At 32.9% G+C, this 16,659-nt stretch overlaps 1 protein-coding gene across 1 annotated transcript; it reads right to left on the bottom strand.

The window, feature by feature from the left end:
• Positions 1 to 9,356: 9,356 nt before the first annotated feature.
• On the bottom strand, positions 9,357 to 15,036 carry LOC104899880 (hypothetical protein). The gene is made up of 3 exons (XM_010687171.4): positions 14,745 to 15,036; positions 13,720 to 13,822; positions 9,357 to 9,737 (listed from the first exon to the last, which is right to left on the bottom strand). Exons 1-3 carry the CDS (start codon positions 14,913 to 14,915, stop codon positions 9,583 to 9,585), a joined length of 429 nt encoding a protein of 142 aa, XP_010685473.1. The 5' UTR covers positions 14,916 to 15,036; the 3' UTR covers positions 9,357 to 9,582.
• Between the last annotated feature and the right edge of the window lie 1,623 nt (positions 15,037 to 16,659).

Below are 16,659 nucleotides of genomic sequence, written 5' to 3'. Positions count from 1 at the left end.
CGTGCCGGGCCCGGGCCGAAATTTCAAATCTCCAAACGTGCAAGGCCCACGGCCCATGTTATGGCCAGCGGGCCGGGCCGGGTCGGGCTCGGGCAGCCCGCGGGCCAGCCCGGCCCATGGCCAATAGACTATTAAGACTTCTAATTGAGACATTTTCGCTCACATGTCAACTAGTCAGTTTTGTATGTACCATATTTACGATTGACTCAGACATATGATAAAAATAGTAACTTTTCCTTAAAAGGACGATAATTACACTACAACATCAACTCTTAGGTGTCGGGTGTCGCTACTATGCAAGTTTAATGGAATTAGAATAATCCATATCATCGATTTGACAAATCTTGATTTGACCGACACAAACCTGACACGATATAAGTTGATTCTCGTCGAGCCTCTTTGACCCATTTATATAAACAGGTGAACTTGAGTTTTATTGTTTGATAAAAGGGTTGGATTATTGCTGAGATTTTTTAACATGAACCTCATATGACTGTATTCATTTAAATTATACATATAAAAAGATATTGACATGTTAGCACAATGTAAAGGCAGGAGCTAACATAATAGCAATTACTTTTAAAAATATCAATATACTAAGGGTTGTCCACATGAACTAATACAATGGAACAACAAATGAGGCATAAGAAATTAAATTATTGTTTAATTATTTTTTTTTCAAATTTGAACTTAAACAGGTTAAAATAGGTCAATATGCCTAATCGCTTAATTAAACAAGTTGGATTAGCATCTAGGATTTCGACATATCTAACTAATCAGGTAGCATAAGCATATTTAATAGGTTTCCACACGTTTGTTATTAACACGAACACATATTTGACACGATACGACTCAGACTCGAAGTAGTTGAGTATTTCACATTGCAGGTTTATGAGTCGAGAAAAATCAGTTTTCAACTTACATGTGAGGAGGAGAGCTTGAGATAGTGGTGTAGGTAGTGTAAAGGTGACTAGATTTTGCTTTTCTATTTTTTTGTGCTTAAATGACTATACTATTTAGTAACCTGGATTTTAGCTATGTTAAATTGTTAAAAATGGTGGTCGGTGAAACTCGATTCAATTAAAATAAAGAAATACTACACCACCCCAAAAAAATTGCTTAATATTTACTTAGGTTATCTATATTATTAACCTAACATGTCTTCACTTCAATGTCTTTTTAAAAATTAAGCGTGTAAACCAACTAAAGTTTACAAGATATATATAAAAGAAACAAAAAAAAAAAGGCATGAACATTAAAAAAAGGCCAACATATGGGATGAGTTTGGGTCGCCATGCCTTGAGGCTTTTAGCAGGTGAGCATAACCATTAACCATGCAAGTTCCTATGAACAAACAATTCCATGTGCAACCTTAAGCTGATTGTGAATGGCGGCTTGTCCTTATTAATAAGACTTCTTGAGAATGTCTCATACATATGAACTTTTATTGTCTTTATTAACAATCATATGAAATTTGAATTATCATAATTCATAGGTATCTAGCAATACTCAGATCATGTTATGTTTAAGTTATTTTAACTTATTTAAAATCTTATAAGATAAGATAAGATAAGATCATATCAGATTATATCAGATCAGATGTTCTGTTAACTTATCTTCATTCATTTCAGAATAAAATAAGATAAGATAAGATATGATCAGATAAAACAGAATAAGTTGAATCAAACGAACTCTCAATCAAGTTTACAAGAGTAAATACTACTATGAACTATAAATTAGAATCATTATTATTTATAGGCATATAGCAACACTAGTATTAAGACCCGTGCATAATGCACGGGAGTATTTATTGTTTTGTTGCATATTTAAAGGAAGTCGCATAATAACATTGACTTAATTTCCTATATTACACAAAACCATAAAATATAAAGTATGAGTGGTGATGAACAAAAATTACAAATGAAATTTCCAAATCAATTGATATGTTTGCGAACACTTCCTTGTAAACTACATTTGGCGTATTTTCATGCAAATAATGTTTTTTTATCAAACAGAAGGATCTTGAGACCTATTTTGCTCATAATTCTGAAAATGTCATCATAAAATTGTCCATGGCTGAAAACAGGTATCTGAAGATACATGCCTACATGAGACAGAGTTTGTCTGTTGACTTTATTTATAGTCATAGCAAAACAAATCATTAATTAAAGTAAATTGCCGTCTCTGATATATGATAGGAAATTTAGTGAAGTTAGACGTGATTCGTGTCATTCTTTGGATAAATATTTTTTTCTCCAACATTGCTTTTGGAAATAACAGTAACCCGATGCATCTGCATCTTGCACAGAAAATGTTTTGTCTAATAAATTGAAGATTTTAAGAAGTTTGTCCTAAAAATCATGTTGGTGAATATTAACTTGGGATTTAAGATTTCATAATCATGTTTTGAGATTATTTTACAAACTGAATTATAACTCGTGTGTTCAATAGCTGATGTAGTTAATGCGATGGTGGATGATCACATGACCTACCTATATTTTTTTTTAAAAGTTGATAGGAATAGTATTTGTTCTGTCTATTGCTTCCTATCGAGTCTCAGATAAAATCACAATTCGCACCACCAATAACATTCAGCCACACGCCGGTTTCAACAACCACTTATGAAGTCTTATTCTACCTTTTTGCACTACCAATGCATCATATTTGGCCACCCACTGGTATCTGATCACTTAGTGATGATTTTAATTTTATACAGGTGCAACTGCATGGGGAGTTTTTTCTTTTATAAATTTAAAATTTTATGTTATTTCTCCTAAAATTAGGGTGAAAATATTTAACCCGTTCATCTATCAAATAAATGATATAAAAGTTAGGAATAAAAAAAATAAGTATATACATAGATGTAAATTTTAATTTGCTATTATACCTGTGCAAATTGCGCGGGAAATTTTGTTCCATAAGTTTAAGATTTTATGTTGTTTTCCCAAATCATTGTATAAATAGTATCTTATGATTTAAAGTTTTATAATCATGTATTTATTTACCTTGAGAATTGCTTATGACTTGTGTGTTTAGCAGTTGATGTAGTTAATATTCATTGACCCATTTTTAATCTTTTAAAAAATTTGATGGGTGTGGTGAATAACTTCAAGTTGTGGTACCAATGTACGAATTGGCTTGAAATTAGTTGATCTTTAGTTTTATATTTGAAAACTCGTGTTTTGAGTATCTTGTATTAGTTCATATTTAATTTTATTATGGTTTTTTAATGAAAATACATTTTTTTATGAATATGGTTTAAATCTCGGAAAATTGGATCGGAGTATTACTTCTAGACTGAAACTTTTATGAAGTTTTAAATTCATGCATTCATTATTGATTGACATTTTGTTGTGGACAGTGGTGACTCACCAGTTGTAAAATCCTGGATTCGCCACTAAATGTGTTATAAGATTTTGACTTATAACTTATTTCGAATAATAAATATAATACTCTCTCATATTATTTTCTTAATATATACTTAATTATTTGACTGATTACCTAATTAACTCCTAACTTTATTTAACTTAATAGTTGCCTATCTTTTTTATATTGTTGAGATTCAAAGAGTTTTTTAGTAATATTGTTTAACTTATATGGTATATATGTGGCAAAGAAATCAAGCTGCATATAAAATGCCTTATGTTTTTTTTCGGAAAAGGGCCCATGATCAGGGATCAACATATGATAGATCCTTATAATTTTTTAACTCCGGTAAATGAATTATTCAGAAAAAAAAGTTATATTTTCAAAAGTAAATGTTGATATGTAAACTCCAACTCCCTAAAACACATACATAAATTATATTCTCTTACTGATTGTTTTCTTCTTAGTCAATAAGCAATACATCAATTATGTCATATATGCAAATTATTTCCTTGATTGACGGAAGCTACATAAGCAAGTTATGATTTTTTTTTGCATAATTTCGAACTTGGCTTTGCTCAATAAACGAAGTTCAATAATCTATATGATGATACATCCTCCATGGCTTTGTTCATATATCATATAGATTGAACTTCGTATATACATCCTTCCAGCGTTGAATTGCTTGGTAAACATGAGTTTGCCACGTAGGATTTAGAATTTTGCTTTAGATAATAGTATATATAAATATAGATATGAATTTTAAAAGTATGGTAAATTATTGATTTTAGTTCTTCTAACTATTGTCAAGAAATTACAATTCCTTTTTCATCCCTTAGGGCCTGTTCTCCCCAACTTATTTTCAGTTCAGTTCAGCTCCGATCAATTCAGTTCAGTTTAGCTCCAATCAGTCCAGTTCAGTTCAGCTTAGTTCAGTTCAGTTCAGCTCCAATCAGTTCAGTTCAGTTCAGTTCAGTTCAGCTGTTTTATGTTGAAGAGAACAGGCCCTTACATACTTTTGTAACTTTTCCAATCGGGCTATGTTTACCAAAGTGATCATTTTTCTATTCTATTTAGGTGGTCACTGATATCATTCAAATTTTTGTTACAAATTGAAATCTTTTTGAAACCTTTTTCATTTTTATCTATTATTAATCTGCTTTACTCCCCATATAAGTTTTCTTTAGATCCTTCTAACTAATATTACACATGTAAGTTTGATTGATGTTTGCATAATAGTAATTGATATTACTATCCTTTTGAAAATATTGATATGATATAATGGAAAACATTGCATCAATGTAATTCTCCCACTTCAAATGTAATTCATACCACTAAAAAGTTAGATGCTTTATGTTCATTATTTAGAAAAAGCACTACCTAAATTACGTACAACTAATTTTTTTCCCAAAAAATATTGCAAACCTTTAGTTAACAAACATATATCTTCAAAATAATATAAGATTCTTGCAAATTAAATAAAGTACTTGAAAATAATTGGATTATATTTCTTGACTTACCTTTTTTTAAATACATATTTTTCTAGTTTACATATTTTCTTTTTAGTTTTTGTAAAAACTCAAAATAAAAAATAATAACAAACAGGCCATAACTTAATGAATGATTAGCTTAGAAATAAGATGGTAATGCATGTACAATATTTATCACTAAATACAGAAAAAGTGTATATGTATCCTCATATCTCCTTCAAACATTCAATTTTGTTAGAAATTCCAAATCTGTATAAATTTCTACAAAATTTAAATTTGAAAAAAGTCAATAAGATTGATGTCATTCACCATAATTCTCGCATCAAGAGATGAAGCTGCTGTTAGACGGGGCGACATCTATCAATCATCGATTCATCACAATCAATTATAATCTGATGAAATTCTTACATCAACACAATTCCTTCAAAATTTTGCATTCTTCTCAAAGCCTAATCCCTAATTCTATTAAATAAAGCATAAGTTTCTCAATCCCTAAGCAATAATGAAAATCACATGTGGTGAGATGGAAGAAATTATTTTGTTTATCATATATAATAATAGGAAGATGAAGAATTTGATAGCCATAATACAAAATGAATTGCCTGCTACTATATTATAACTATGTTGAAGAATCATACGTTTTGAAGAAGAGCCCAATATTTGGAAAGAATCACCAAACCATGTTGAAGAATCAATTATAATATAGTAGCAGCACATTTGAAGAATTTGGAAGGAATTGATTTGGTGCTAATTTGCCATACACGCTTCATTGCCTCAATCAAAGAGGATTTGCAAAATTACTTTAATAAGTGACACGTGGCAAGTGAATGAGAAGGGTCGAAAAATCAAAGAGCAATGAGAGGCAAGAAAAAATATGGGACTGCCACATTGGATTTTTTTTCTTGCTTTAATATTATATATGATTAGCAGTAGTCTTTGTGTTTGGCTTCTCATACACTTATTGAATGATGCAGAGACATTATGACCAACCCTATAGGTACAGTACTACCAGTAATTTTCAGATGTGCTTGTCTCTCTTCACATGTGGGTATGTTCTCTTCGGTATAAAACAGTTGAATTGAACTGAACTGAATTGAATAGTGATATGTGAGAGTAAACGTATTGTCCAGAGCTGAAGTGAATTGAACTGAACTGAACTGAAAATAAGCCGGGGAGAATAGGTCCTACGTATATATCATTAATAATAATCTCATTACAATCTTAGTAATTCTTAACAGTATTCTCATGTATACATTAGGGCCGGTTCTCCCCAACTTATTTTCAGTTCAGTTCAGCTCTGAACAATACTTTTACTCTCACATATCACTATTCATTTCAGTTCAGTTCAGTTCAATTCAGTTCAGTTCAATTCAGTTCAATTCAATTCAATTCAATTCAATTCAGCTGTTTTATGCCGAAGAGAACAGACAGTAATTATAATCTCATTACCGTCTTAGTAATTCTTAAAAGTAATACCATGTATACATTATTGATCAATAGCCCTTTTATGATGCTAATTCGTAACCCGGCCATATTGTACCACAATTAATGGTGTGGTGCATCGCAAATTGCATGTATACGAATCCAATTTATAGAATTACGTTTTAAACGAATCCAAAACTTCTATCCTGCAAACATATTTACCTATCGATAGATGAGGAAGAAGGAGAATTTTTTATTCAGTTTTCCACTTTAATGAAAGAAAAAAAGGATTGATCAAATTCTTGTGACTCATAGTGATTGTTTACCAAAGAATTACTCCGATAATCAAATGATTGAACAATTGGGACAATTTACTTGCGATACGATTTGCAAGATAAAAAATTTAGATTTATCAAAACATCATAAGTACATAATCAAGTATTTTCTACCCATTTAATTTTTAGCCCTACACCATATATATGAGTAACCAAGTAATACTTGACTTAGTGGTTTGATTTGTATCTCACAACTTTGAGGTTGTGTCCTTGTGAGATCAAATCCCGCTAAAGGCACTTTGAGGGTGAGGATTTCCCCTTACCAAGGGACCTTGCCTGCAAACCTATGCCAAATTGACATGTGCGGGATCCCAGTCCGGTTAAGGTGCCTTCTCCTTACCTTTACTATATATATATATATTGTTTTTCTTTAGATTTTGTGATTTAAGGATATTATATGGAGTATGGACAATATGAAAATTTTCAAAGTCTTGATTTATGAGAATTGCCCATTATTTATCTCTATTATATAAGGGAAGGGGGGAGCAATGGTGTCCTATTTTGAAACGCCTATTTTGCCCCCCTTCTCTTTCTAAATTACAAAAGAAATGTCAAAATCAAATCTGACACTCAAATAAAACTACCAAAAATAAATTTACAACACTCACTCACAAATCACTTAAAAGAGGAAACTTTACAATTCACCCATACAATTGAGAAAATCACGTTATAAAAATCACACAAATCACTCAAATAATCAGGAAACTTTATTAAAACGTAAAATTAACATACAAACTAAAACTAGCTAATAACCTAGAACGTCAATACATACAAAAACATTTACAAAAATTTACTTACAAATCACTATTCTCAATAACCATTCACAATTAATGGTGGGTCATGATAAAAAAAATAGAGGTGTATTTGTAGTGAAATCAGAATTTAGAAGTTAGACAAGGAAAAAACTTATTTACTTTTTTATAGTATTTCCTATATTTAATGAAACTTTTACATATATTTGGACCTATTTTTATCTATTATATAATAGCAATTGATTATCAAGGTAAAAAAGTTTATGTAAAATATCATTCAAGAATTAAAGAACAACATATCTCTATTATATAAGGGAAGGGGGAGCTATGATGTCCCCGAATGAAGAGACTACGTCACCTCCTTCCCATTCTAAATTATAAATTCACTTATAAATCAAAGGGGGCTTCAAACAAAAAATATCAAAAATATAACTATAACAATCACTCACAAGTCAACTAAAATCATAAAATTGCATAATTTACGTTATGCAAATCACTAAAATGAGAAAACTTTGCAAAAACTTGAAAATTCACTTACAAACTAAAAAATTGACTTGAAATCAAAGTGTCTACTTTCTTTACACTTTATGAAGTACTGTACTTAATTTAGAGGTGATCATGGGCCGGGCCGGGTTCGGGTCGGGCCGCGGCCAAAAAAATTGCCCATTGGCCGGGCCGTGCCTAAATTCGGGCCGGATTTTTGTGCCCAAAGGCCGCTATTTCGGGCCGGGCTTAGCGGGTTTTTGCGGGCCAAAACGGGCCGGGCCAAAAAATAGACTAAAAAGTCGTTTTTAGCTTGCCCAAAGCCCGCCCAAAAAAAAAAAAAACGACCGGGCCCGGCCCGGCCTGCGGGCCGAAAAATTCTGCCCAAAACCCGGCCCAAAAACGGGCCGGGCCAAAATGATCACCTCTAACTTAATTCAAAAATCAACTAAAAAATTATAATATTAGAAATCATAAATAAATGCAATACAATTTCTATTTTGTTCATAGAATTTAACTTTGAAAAGTAAAAAAAAAAAAAAAACAAAAACTAAAAGAATGGTGAGAGACTTAAGTGACAGAAACTAAACCAATCAAATTTTGCAACTAAAAACAATTATACTTCGTATGTCTAATGTTCAAATTTTGACTCTTATGCCGAAGAAAATCGAGTTTCTGTTTCGAAAAAAAATTCCAGCACGCATCGCGTGCAAAAAATTCTAGTTTATTTATAAGGACAACCAGCCTGTTATTTTGAGACGAGCAATTACTCCAGAGGGGGAAATTATATTATTAGCCAAAGATTCCCTCTTTTGTAGTTTCCTAATCATCATAATATTCGACCTCAAGCAACTCCTATTGTTTCAACTTTCAATAATAACAAAAAGAAAGCTTTGTCCATATTAGTGATTTTTTTTAAAGATTACAAAGAATTTTAATTAATAGGGAGACATTATGATTAAGAAACATTATGGAATTAAAATATGTTTGGGAAACTATATTTGTTACAGATTCTAGTTATTCTATACAAATATATTTAATAGGGATATTTTTGTATCAATAAATAAGTTACACAGTTTTCATTCCATCTCCTCTAAATTTCTAAATTCTTGACTAGCCTCAAACAATGGAGTTTTGCGTCGATGTGACCGTGCAAAATTTATAAGAGGCAAATAAATCTCTTGAAATTTCTGTCATTTCTCTTTTTGGGTACAGCCGTACGGGTACTACTTCCTCCGTTTCGTTTTAAATGCAACAAAAGGGTATTTTTTGTGAGATGTAAAATATTCATTTGTTGCATTTAAAACGACACGGAGGAAGTATTAAACATAATCGCTAATGGAATTTCACCAATTTCTCAAAGTTGAAATTGCTAATAATCTGGAATCTCATGCTTCCAAACAAATTAAATACAATTACCAAAATCAAATATTATGGAAAGATCATGCACTTGTTAATAATTTCATTTACTGTCTATATATATAATATCATGTCAAAACTTAGTAATGTGGAGCAAATTCATATTTCATTCAACCCAAAAACCTGAGACATTGCAGAAAATCAGTTGATCAACTTTGCTATGTTATCAATCAGCAGGGAATTCATGTGATCAAAGTTTTTTAAGAAAAATCAACCACTACATATTGCAACTCACTGGTGCCAAACATTTATTGGTAAAGCAGAAAAAAGGTTTAACCTTGCATGTCACGATGAAATGTTCTAAGATCAAATGGTTTAAGATCTTCCATCGGTTTTCTTTTCCCACCATTCCATAAACTTAGTTTGTGCAGTCATGGTGTCCAATCTGTAAAGTTGTAGGGTGTGGTTTGCAATTTCATGTCCGAATGTCCATCCAAAAACAGCTCCAGCGCCAAGAGCAAGTACCGCACCTACAAAAGCGAGCACGATAAGTAATTTGCGGTTTCCAATTCACGCAGATTCAACACCAGTTGCATTATGTTGCAGCTGCCTAGGACAATGCATGAGTTTTGTTTTGTTATGTGTTTTTTGGGTAAAAGGTATTGTAGAACAAGCACCAATCCTAGGGCATTCTACGAGCCCAGATAGACACCCTTAAAATAGTTACAGCCTCAATATCAGGTACACAAACATTCTTTGCCGTAATAGCCTTGACTCTAAATCGAAAGATCTCCTGAATCAGTTTGACAGTACGGCTAACAGTTGAGACTTCTGCTCCCAAAAATCCTTCATTCCTCACTTTCCATATACTATGATATAAGCAAGCATTCATAGTGACAATTAGGCTTTAATCACGAGTTCTGTTAGCAAGGTTTGGGTTACAATAACAGATGATGTATTAGGCTTTAGGTTTGGGCCGTTTGGCAATTAGTAACATGAGATGTAAAGAATCATTCCTTTATTAGGGGCACGACAAGAGGTTATATTGAGAAATACTACTTGATTAATCCAAAGTGTTCTTATACTCTTGATTCACTATTGAAAGGTAGCTTGATAAAAGCAAAGAGGAGTGAAAGAATATTATGAAGATTATCATGGCAAGAGTCGCAAGACTAGTCTTCCTACAGTCCAACAAATTTACTTGTATCTTCTTTCCCATCAGAAAATCTGGCATCTTATATCATAAAAGAAACAATTTTTAAGCAGGTTGACGACTTGTGTTATATTACCCACTTGTCAATTCGGATGTTTATTCAATGGTTGGAAGAGCATTGAAACAATACAAAATCTTGTTGTAGCCATGGATGGAATGTGTTAGCCCTTCAGCCAAAATTGTTTAAGAAATTCTAATGTCTTTCTAAAAGATTTCATCAGCAATCTTTATGGCTTCAGCGGGGATCATAAGGGTGTTGTATCATCTATGTTGTCAATAATTATCAAAGGACCTTCACAACTAGGCAACTTTCAGAGCTTTCCTCAACTTTTAAAAGATTTTGGCTAAGGCCCGAATGGATGCAGATGAAACTCGCCAACAACTTTTAGGATAACTCAAATCTCTTTGAAGACCTTCACTCAGAAACATGTTAACAAGGCATAAATTCGACCACAACTACACGAGTGTAAGTTTAAACTATGAGGTATGTGATGATTAGATCCATATTGGACTCGATGTCATGCATAGTCAATAATCAGTAGTCGTTCAGATGGGATAGCAGAGTGATATTCTAATGACGATATTGATAGAGTTCATAAATGCTTCCTTCCCCTAGCTTTATTACCTTCCGATACCCCTCCCCCTTTCTCTCCATTTCCTATGCTAAGATTATGACACCTAATCTAGCATTAAAGTAAGATCCCAAAGCTTCATCTATTTTCCTCCATCAGCAATTCCAACCATCAATTAAGAAAATGGACCATGGCAAGGATCCTAACTCCTCGTTTTACCCCACTTCAATAAAAGCAAACGTGAAACACACAATCCACACTCTTCAGCTTCTCCTTTCACTTCCTCCTTTGCCCCACTCAACTAAACACCAATCATGTTCAAAGACACATAGAGATGCATCCTGATGATAGAGGCGACCAAAAAAAGGGCCAAGGTGGTAGAGATGTTGAAATATGCCTTGAATTAATTATCTGGCGCTATGATTAACCAAGCACGGGGGTCTGGCTAACTTCTCGGGATATGTTGTTTAATATATCTAGTCTGTTTTAGTTTCGGGTTTAGGCCCATCTTTCACAACAAAAGACGCCAATAGTGAAGGAGCACAAGATCCAAGCCCCGCCGAGCTCCCTACTTTCGCCTCACAAGACAAGGTGTTGAGTCACTGTTACTGTTGCATGCAGCTGGATTTCCTCCAGTAAACAAATTAGAGTTATGACTGATGCATATATTTATGAAATGAAGCTGACAATTTTCAAAAGAACATTAAGCAGAAGGGTTTTTCAGTGAACAAAGATCTCATTTAGGGCGTTTGATTTTACAAATTTAAAAAGAACAGATAAGTTGTATATTGATAAATTGTCTATTGCTCAATGTATTCTACATCTAGAAAATTTTATTTAGGCCCTGTAACCCAAACCAAAATACTAAATCTGACTAACCTGAATGGCTAAACCCATGAAACGCTAAGTTAATATAACTAATCGATTATTCTTTAGACAAAAAATAATGACATTACACCTAATGTTCTAACCAAAATTTGACATCTTAAACTGAATGAGTGACTCACAATCCAAAAATGACAGGACCAAGCCCAATCACAAGTGATTCATTATCATAAATGACAATTGACATCAAGCCCAAATTGGATCTAATGAATCTTATAGTTTACACTTATGATAAATGCTGCTAGTGAAACTTGTTAACATCTTTTGGAGGGAGGGTCTTCAGAGTTATAATTTAACTTCAGTCCAATGGCATTGCTTTCCATGAAGTTTGCTTACTGACAATTGAAGTCTTAAAGAAGAGCCAACATAAACTAATGTGTACCAGTGTAACTAACATCTGATAATCATTTGACTTGATAAAGTCTTAGTACACCAATTCTGATCTAAGATTCAGCACTTCAATGTGGCAAACTAGAGTTTATTTCAGGAAGAATTTTCAAGCAAACAAGGATCTCAAATCAACGTTGCTAGCTCCTATGCGACCAGTGACAAGTTTCCAGATTAATCCTTCTTTTTACAATCCCATAGTCTTCCTTCCACTTCAGGAATATCTGCAGTGACCACAGGTATATAATCACTTACTCTGAGCCCCGAGGGGAAGAGAGCCATGCATGATTGCAACTCAATATTCTTGCACAGAGCATGAATCTTGCAAGCTCTAATTAGCTTTGTTACAAGAGTTTCAAAAGCCATCATGGGTTTGTCTCCACCCTAAAAAAATAAAGAAAAACAGCAGACTCTAAACCTCACCAACCCCCTCTTCCCCTTTCCGACAATAAAAAATCCTTCAATGATAAAACTCTCATCCTTATACGGCAATGAGCAAAGATCACTACTTATGATACTTAGCTCGAATACAGCCATACACCAAATCCAAGAAACAAAAAGCACTTAAAATGCATCACTTCATCCAAAACCCTTTCAGGTTATCTCTTTGACATCGACTTACCTCCATCTTCTCTCTTTCTCCGGTAATACACAAAAATCATAAGATTTTTTGTTATTCTTAAAGACAAATGCTCACCAGGAAACATATATAACATCTCAACTCCAAGTAGCCTCACAAATTTTTTCTATCAAAACGAAATGAAATAATTATATCCTTCTAACCCCTACTGTTTTCAATCCTTCAATTAAATTTTATCAGGATGACCACTTCATTTCATAAAGCTCATATTTCAATCATCTCATCAGGAAACATCCATAGTATCTCAACTCCAAATAACAGATGCAAATGGGTCTAATCTTCGTCTCCTTTATCACTAACAGACAATGCTCTCTATAAAAGCGCATACTCAGGCATCAGCCACTAATATAAGAAAACGAATTTCACATTTCAAGCGTCATTTAAACATGTGCTTTATCAGATAATCTGAAATATCAAACCCACTCCCAATATAAAGAAGGCTATAGGAACAGGAGAGAGATTGGAAGTTGAACAGATCATACTTCAAGTATGTCCCAATCAAAGTGCTCGATAATCATAGCAGATTCTGACCTTGGAATCAAGTAACAGGCTGATAGCTGCCAGAGATATTTGCTATGCTAATACTCGGAACTATAATTTTCCAAGTTGTTCTCGTTATGGAGTAACGGAATCTTCAGGGAAAATGCAATTTTATCAAGTCAAAGGCGATCATATCACAGGAATGAAACTACATGATCAAACCTTAAAATTAACTCCTTCGCAATCTAATCTTACACACCATGTAAGTGGACCAAACAGGACAAAAAATCGGCAACAAGTATAAGTTGAATATGCAAAGTAGTAAAAAGAAATACCATGAGGACTCTTTGAGTGTTTCCAACAAAAACCCGCGGTTGTGACTGCTCCAACAGCACTTCCAACTAGGCCATACTTTACAGCTTCTCTGGCAGTTTTCAGCTAAACAGAAAAGGATTAGAAAGAAGTATAAGCTAATATCACACCAAATAATACAATAACAAGCTCTACCCTCAAAAAAAAAAAAAAAATACAATAACAAGCTCTATATTCAAACTATTAAGAGAAAAACCTAGTGCTCAAAATTGAAACTCAGTCCAACTCTAAATGAAAAGAACACTAAAGACCTGTCAGCAGTAAACTTTCGCAAACAGTGATGGTGAAACTAAAGTTTGCTTACATTGTATCATTGACAAATAACTTTCACATTATATCACACTGTTTCGTTTACAAGCTACTCAAAAAGATGAAGAAATGCGAAAAGCAAATCGATCATAAGAGACCAATTGACCTGGATTTTTCATAACTTGTTCATTATTTGCAGAACATATTTGATAACAAGCAATATATCACTGGCCAGTGGCCACTAAACTCACAACGTTTTCTGAAAAGATGAAGAAAACAAATCAACACGCTTAAAACATGACAAAAATTACAAACAATTAATCAGCATAATTAACAACAAACAAATTTCCTCACAAATCCCAAAATACATAATAAAATTGGATAATATCAGTAAATTAATGAAATTACTGCTACAAATTTCAGAATCCAGATGAAGAAAACCAATCAACAAGCTTAAAACATGAAAAATTTACAAACAATTAATCAGCATAATTAACAACAAACAAATTTCTTCTGAAATCCCAAAACACATACATAATAAAATTGGATAATTCCAGTAAATCAATGAAATTGCTGCTACAAATTTCAGAACCCAAATGTCACTGTTAATTTCCAGACAAAATCAAACATACCCACATCAAGACAAAATCACATGAGCTCAAAATCACAAATAAAAGGGAAAAAAACAGGCAAAAACCCAGATAAAAAAAGAAAAGAAAAAGAGGAGAGAGAAAATTACAACGGGGCCATGAACAGGATCAGAAGCGATGAAGGTCTCAACATCGGATTCAGACCAAGATGGTAATGGCTTATCACGCTTTGTAAATCTGGTGTAGTTTTCAAGATACGCTAATTTTTGACACCAAAATCCTTTGAAACCATCCATGTATGATTTAGGAGCTTCTCCCATCTTTCTTCTCACACACTCTCTCTCTCTCAACACCTTTGCTCTCGATTTTCTCCAGATCAGCGTATAGATTATACTTACCCCTTTCTGGGCCTTCTTGCTTTCCCGTTTGCATTAGCAAAATGGCAACAAAAAATACAAGTTACGGGCAAAGTTTGAGGTCGAACTTTGACGGTTTATTATTATAATTAAGAGTGCGTTTTCTTCATCTTAATAATTTTGAATTGAACTGAACTGAATTAAACTTATTGTACCTGATTCAATTTATTGAACCTCAAACTTATTGGACTTGATTGAAACTTATTAACCTGATTAGAACTTATTAGACCCTATTGAACCTCATTGGAACTTATTTGACCTATTTAACAAAAAAATTGATGAATAATAACATAAATATTACCCCTAGAACGTGTCTTGCGTGTGGCCGGCCACACGCAAAATTACAGGTGTGGTCGCGCTCGACATACTGTCAGCATGTCAGTTCATTTTCAAATGGTCATATCTCACTCGTTTCTCATCGGAATCGAGCTTTTGACCAGGCGTTGGAAAGCTATCTACCCAAATTTTCATCTCAACTTGAATCTTCCCAAAATATTAAGTGCGTAGTGAGATATGACCTTTTGAAGTTGACCCTTATGCACAAACACTTATAAACAAATGGAGTTACTTGTATGAATACGTGGTTACTTTTCACAATAAAAGGGTGTCACTCTTATAAATAAATGTGGTTACTCTTATAAGTTAATGTGGTTACTTTTGTTAATATTGTATATCAAAATTTTAACACTAAATACAACTTGGTCTAGTGGTTAAAACTTTAGTATATATGAACTTGAGATCATAGGATCAAATCCTATACTATGCAATTCCTATTTTTTTTTATTGTACGTAGATTACTTAAAGTAAAACACCCCTAGGAAGAGCGCCACGTGGCACCGTTTTTTGCTTAAGAATGCTTACTTCCTAAGAAATAAAATTTCATGGACAATGCAAAATCATGGGCTTCAACCAAACGAGCTCTTATATAGATGGGATAATCGTTTACCCCATTTAACTTTTTCTACACATTAAACCATGCAACATTAAGGGCATGTTAGGCAAAACTAGCGGTTGTAGTAGTTGTAGCTGTTGGGGATAGCTGCTAGCTATCTACTAGTAGCTGTCAGTGATCAGCGATTAAATTAGTTGTTTAATTAAAAGTGTTTGGCAAAAGTAGCTGTTGGAATTGTAAAAGACAATAAATGACATTCATTCTAATATGAAATGAACTAAAACTATTTCATATGTTCGTTCAATAGCTAAATTCAATATTTATTTTTTCTAAGAAGTTACACAAAAAGGAGTATACGACTTTTTAGCTGCTCAAAGAAATGTACAAATCTAAGAAAATATTCAACCCTCAAAAATTTTATATTACCAGTTTTAACTAAAATACTTATAAAATATATTATCTTTAAAATAAATATTTAAACTACATCTCTGCTATTGTAAAACAACATTATAATGCCATAAAATAAAACAATTAATAAACAGTAAAAGGAAAAAAAATAAAAAACATTTGTTAACAATTCTACCTTATGTTATTATATAGTGTTTATTTGCTAGACCGCTACCTCTAAATCTCAAATGTTACTTGTAGTAACGTTCCACAACCGCTACTCATAATGTACTCCAACTGCTACCCGCAACTACAACCACTACCTTACCAAACACTCATAATTTTCTTAAGTAGCATTTCAATCTTGTC

This window comes from Beta vulgaris, chromosome 7 (assembly GCF_026745355.1).
Source record: "Beta vulgaris subsp. vulgaris cultivar EL10 chromosome 7, EL10.2, whole genome shotgun sequence".
Lineage (NCBI taxonomy): Eukaryota > Viridiplantae > Streptophyta > Magnoliopsida > Caryophyllales > Amaranthaceae > Beta > Beta vulgaris.
The sequence above is the reverse complement of the archived record's forward strand: the minus strand, read 5'-3'. Positions and strand labels throughout refer to the sequence as shown.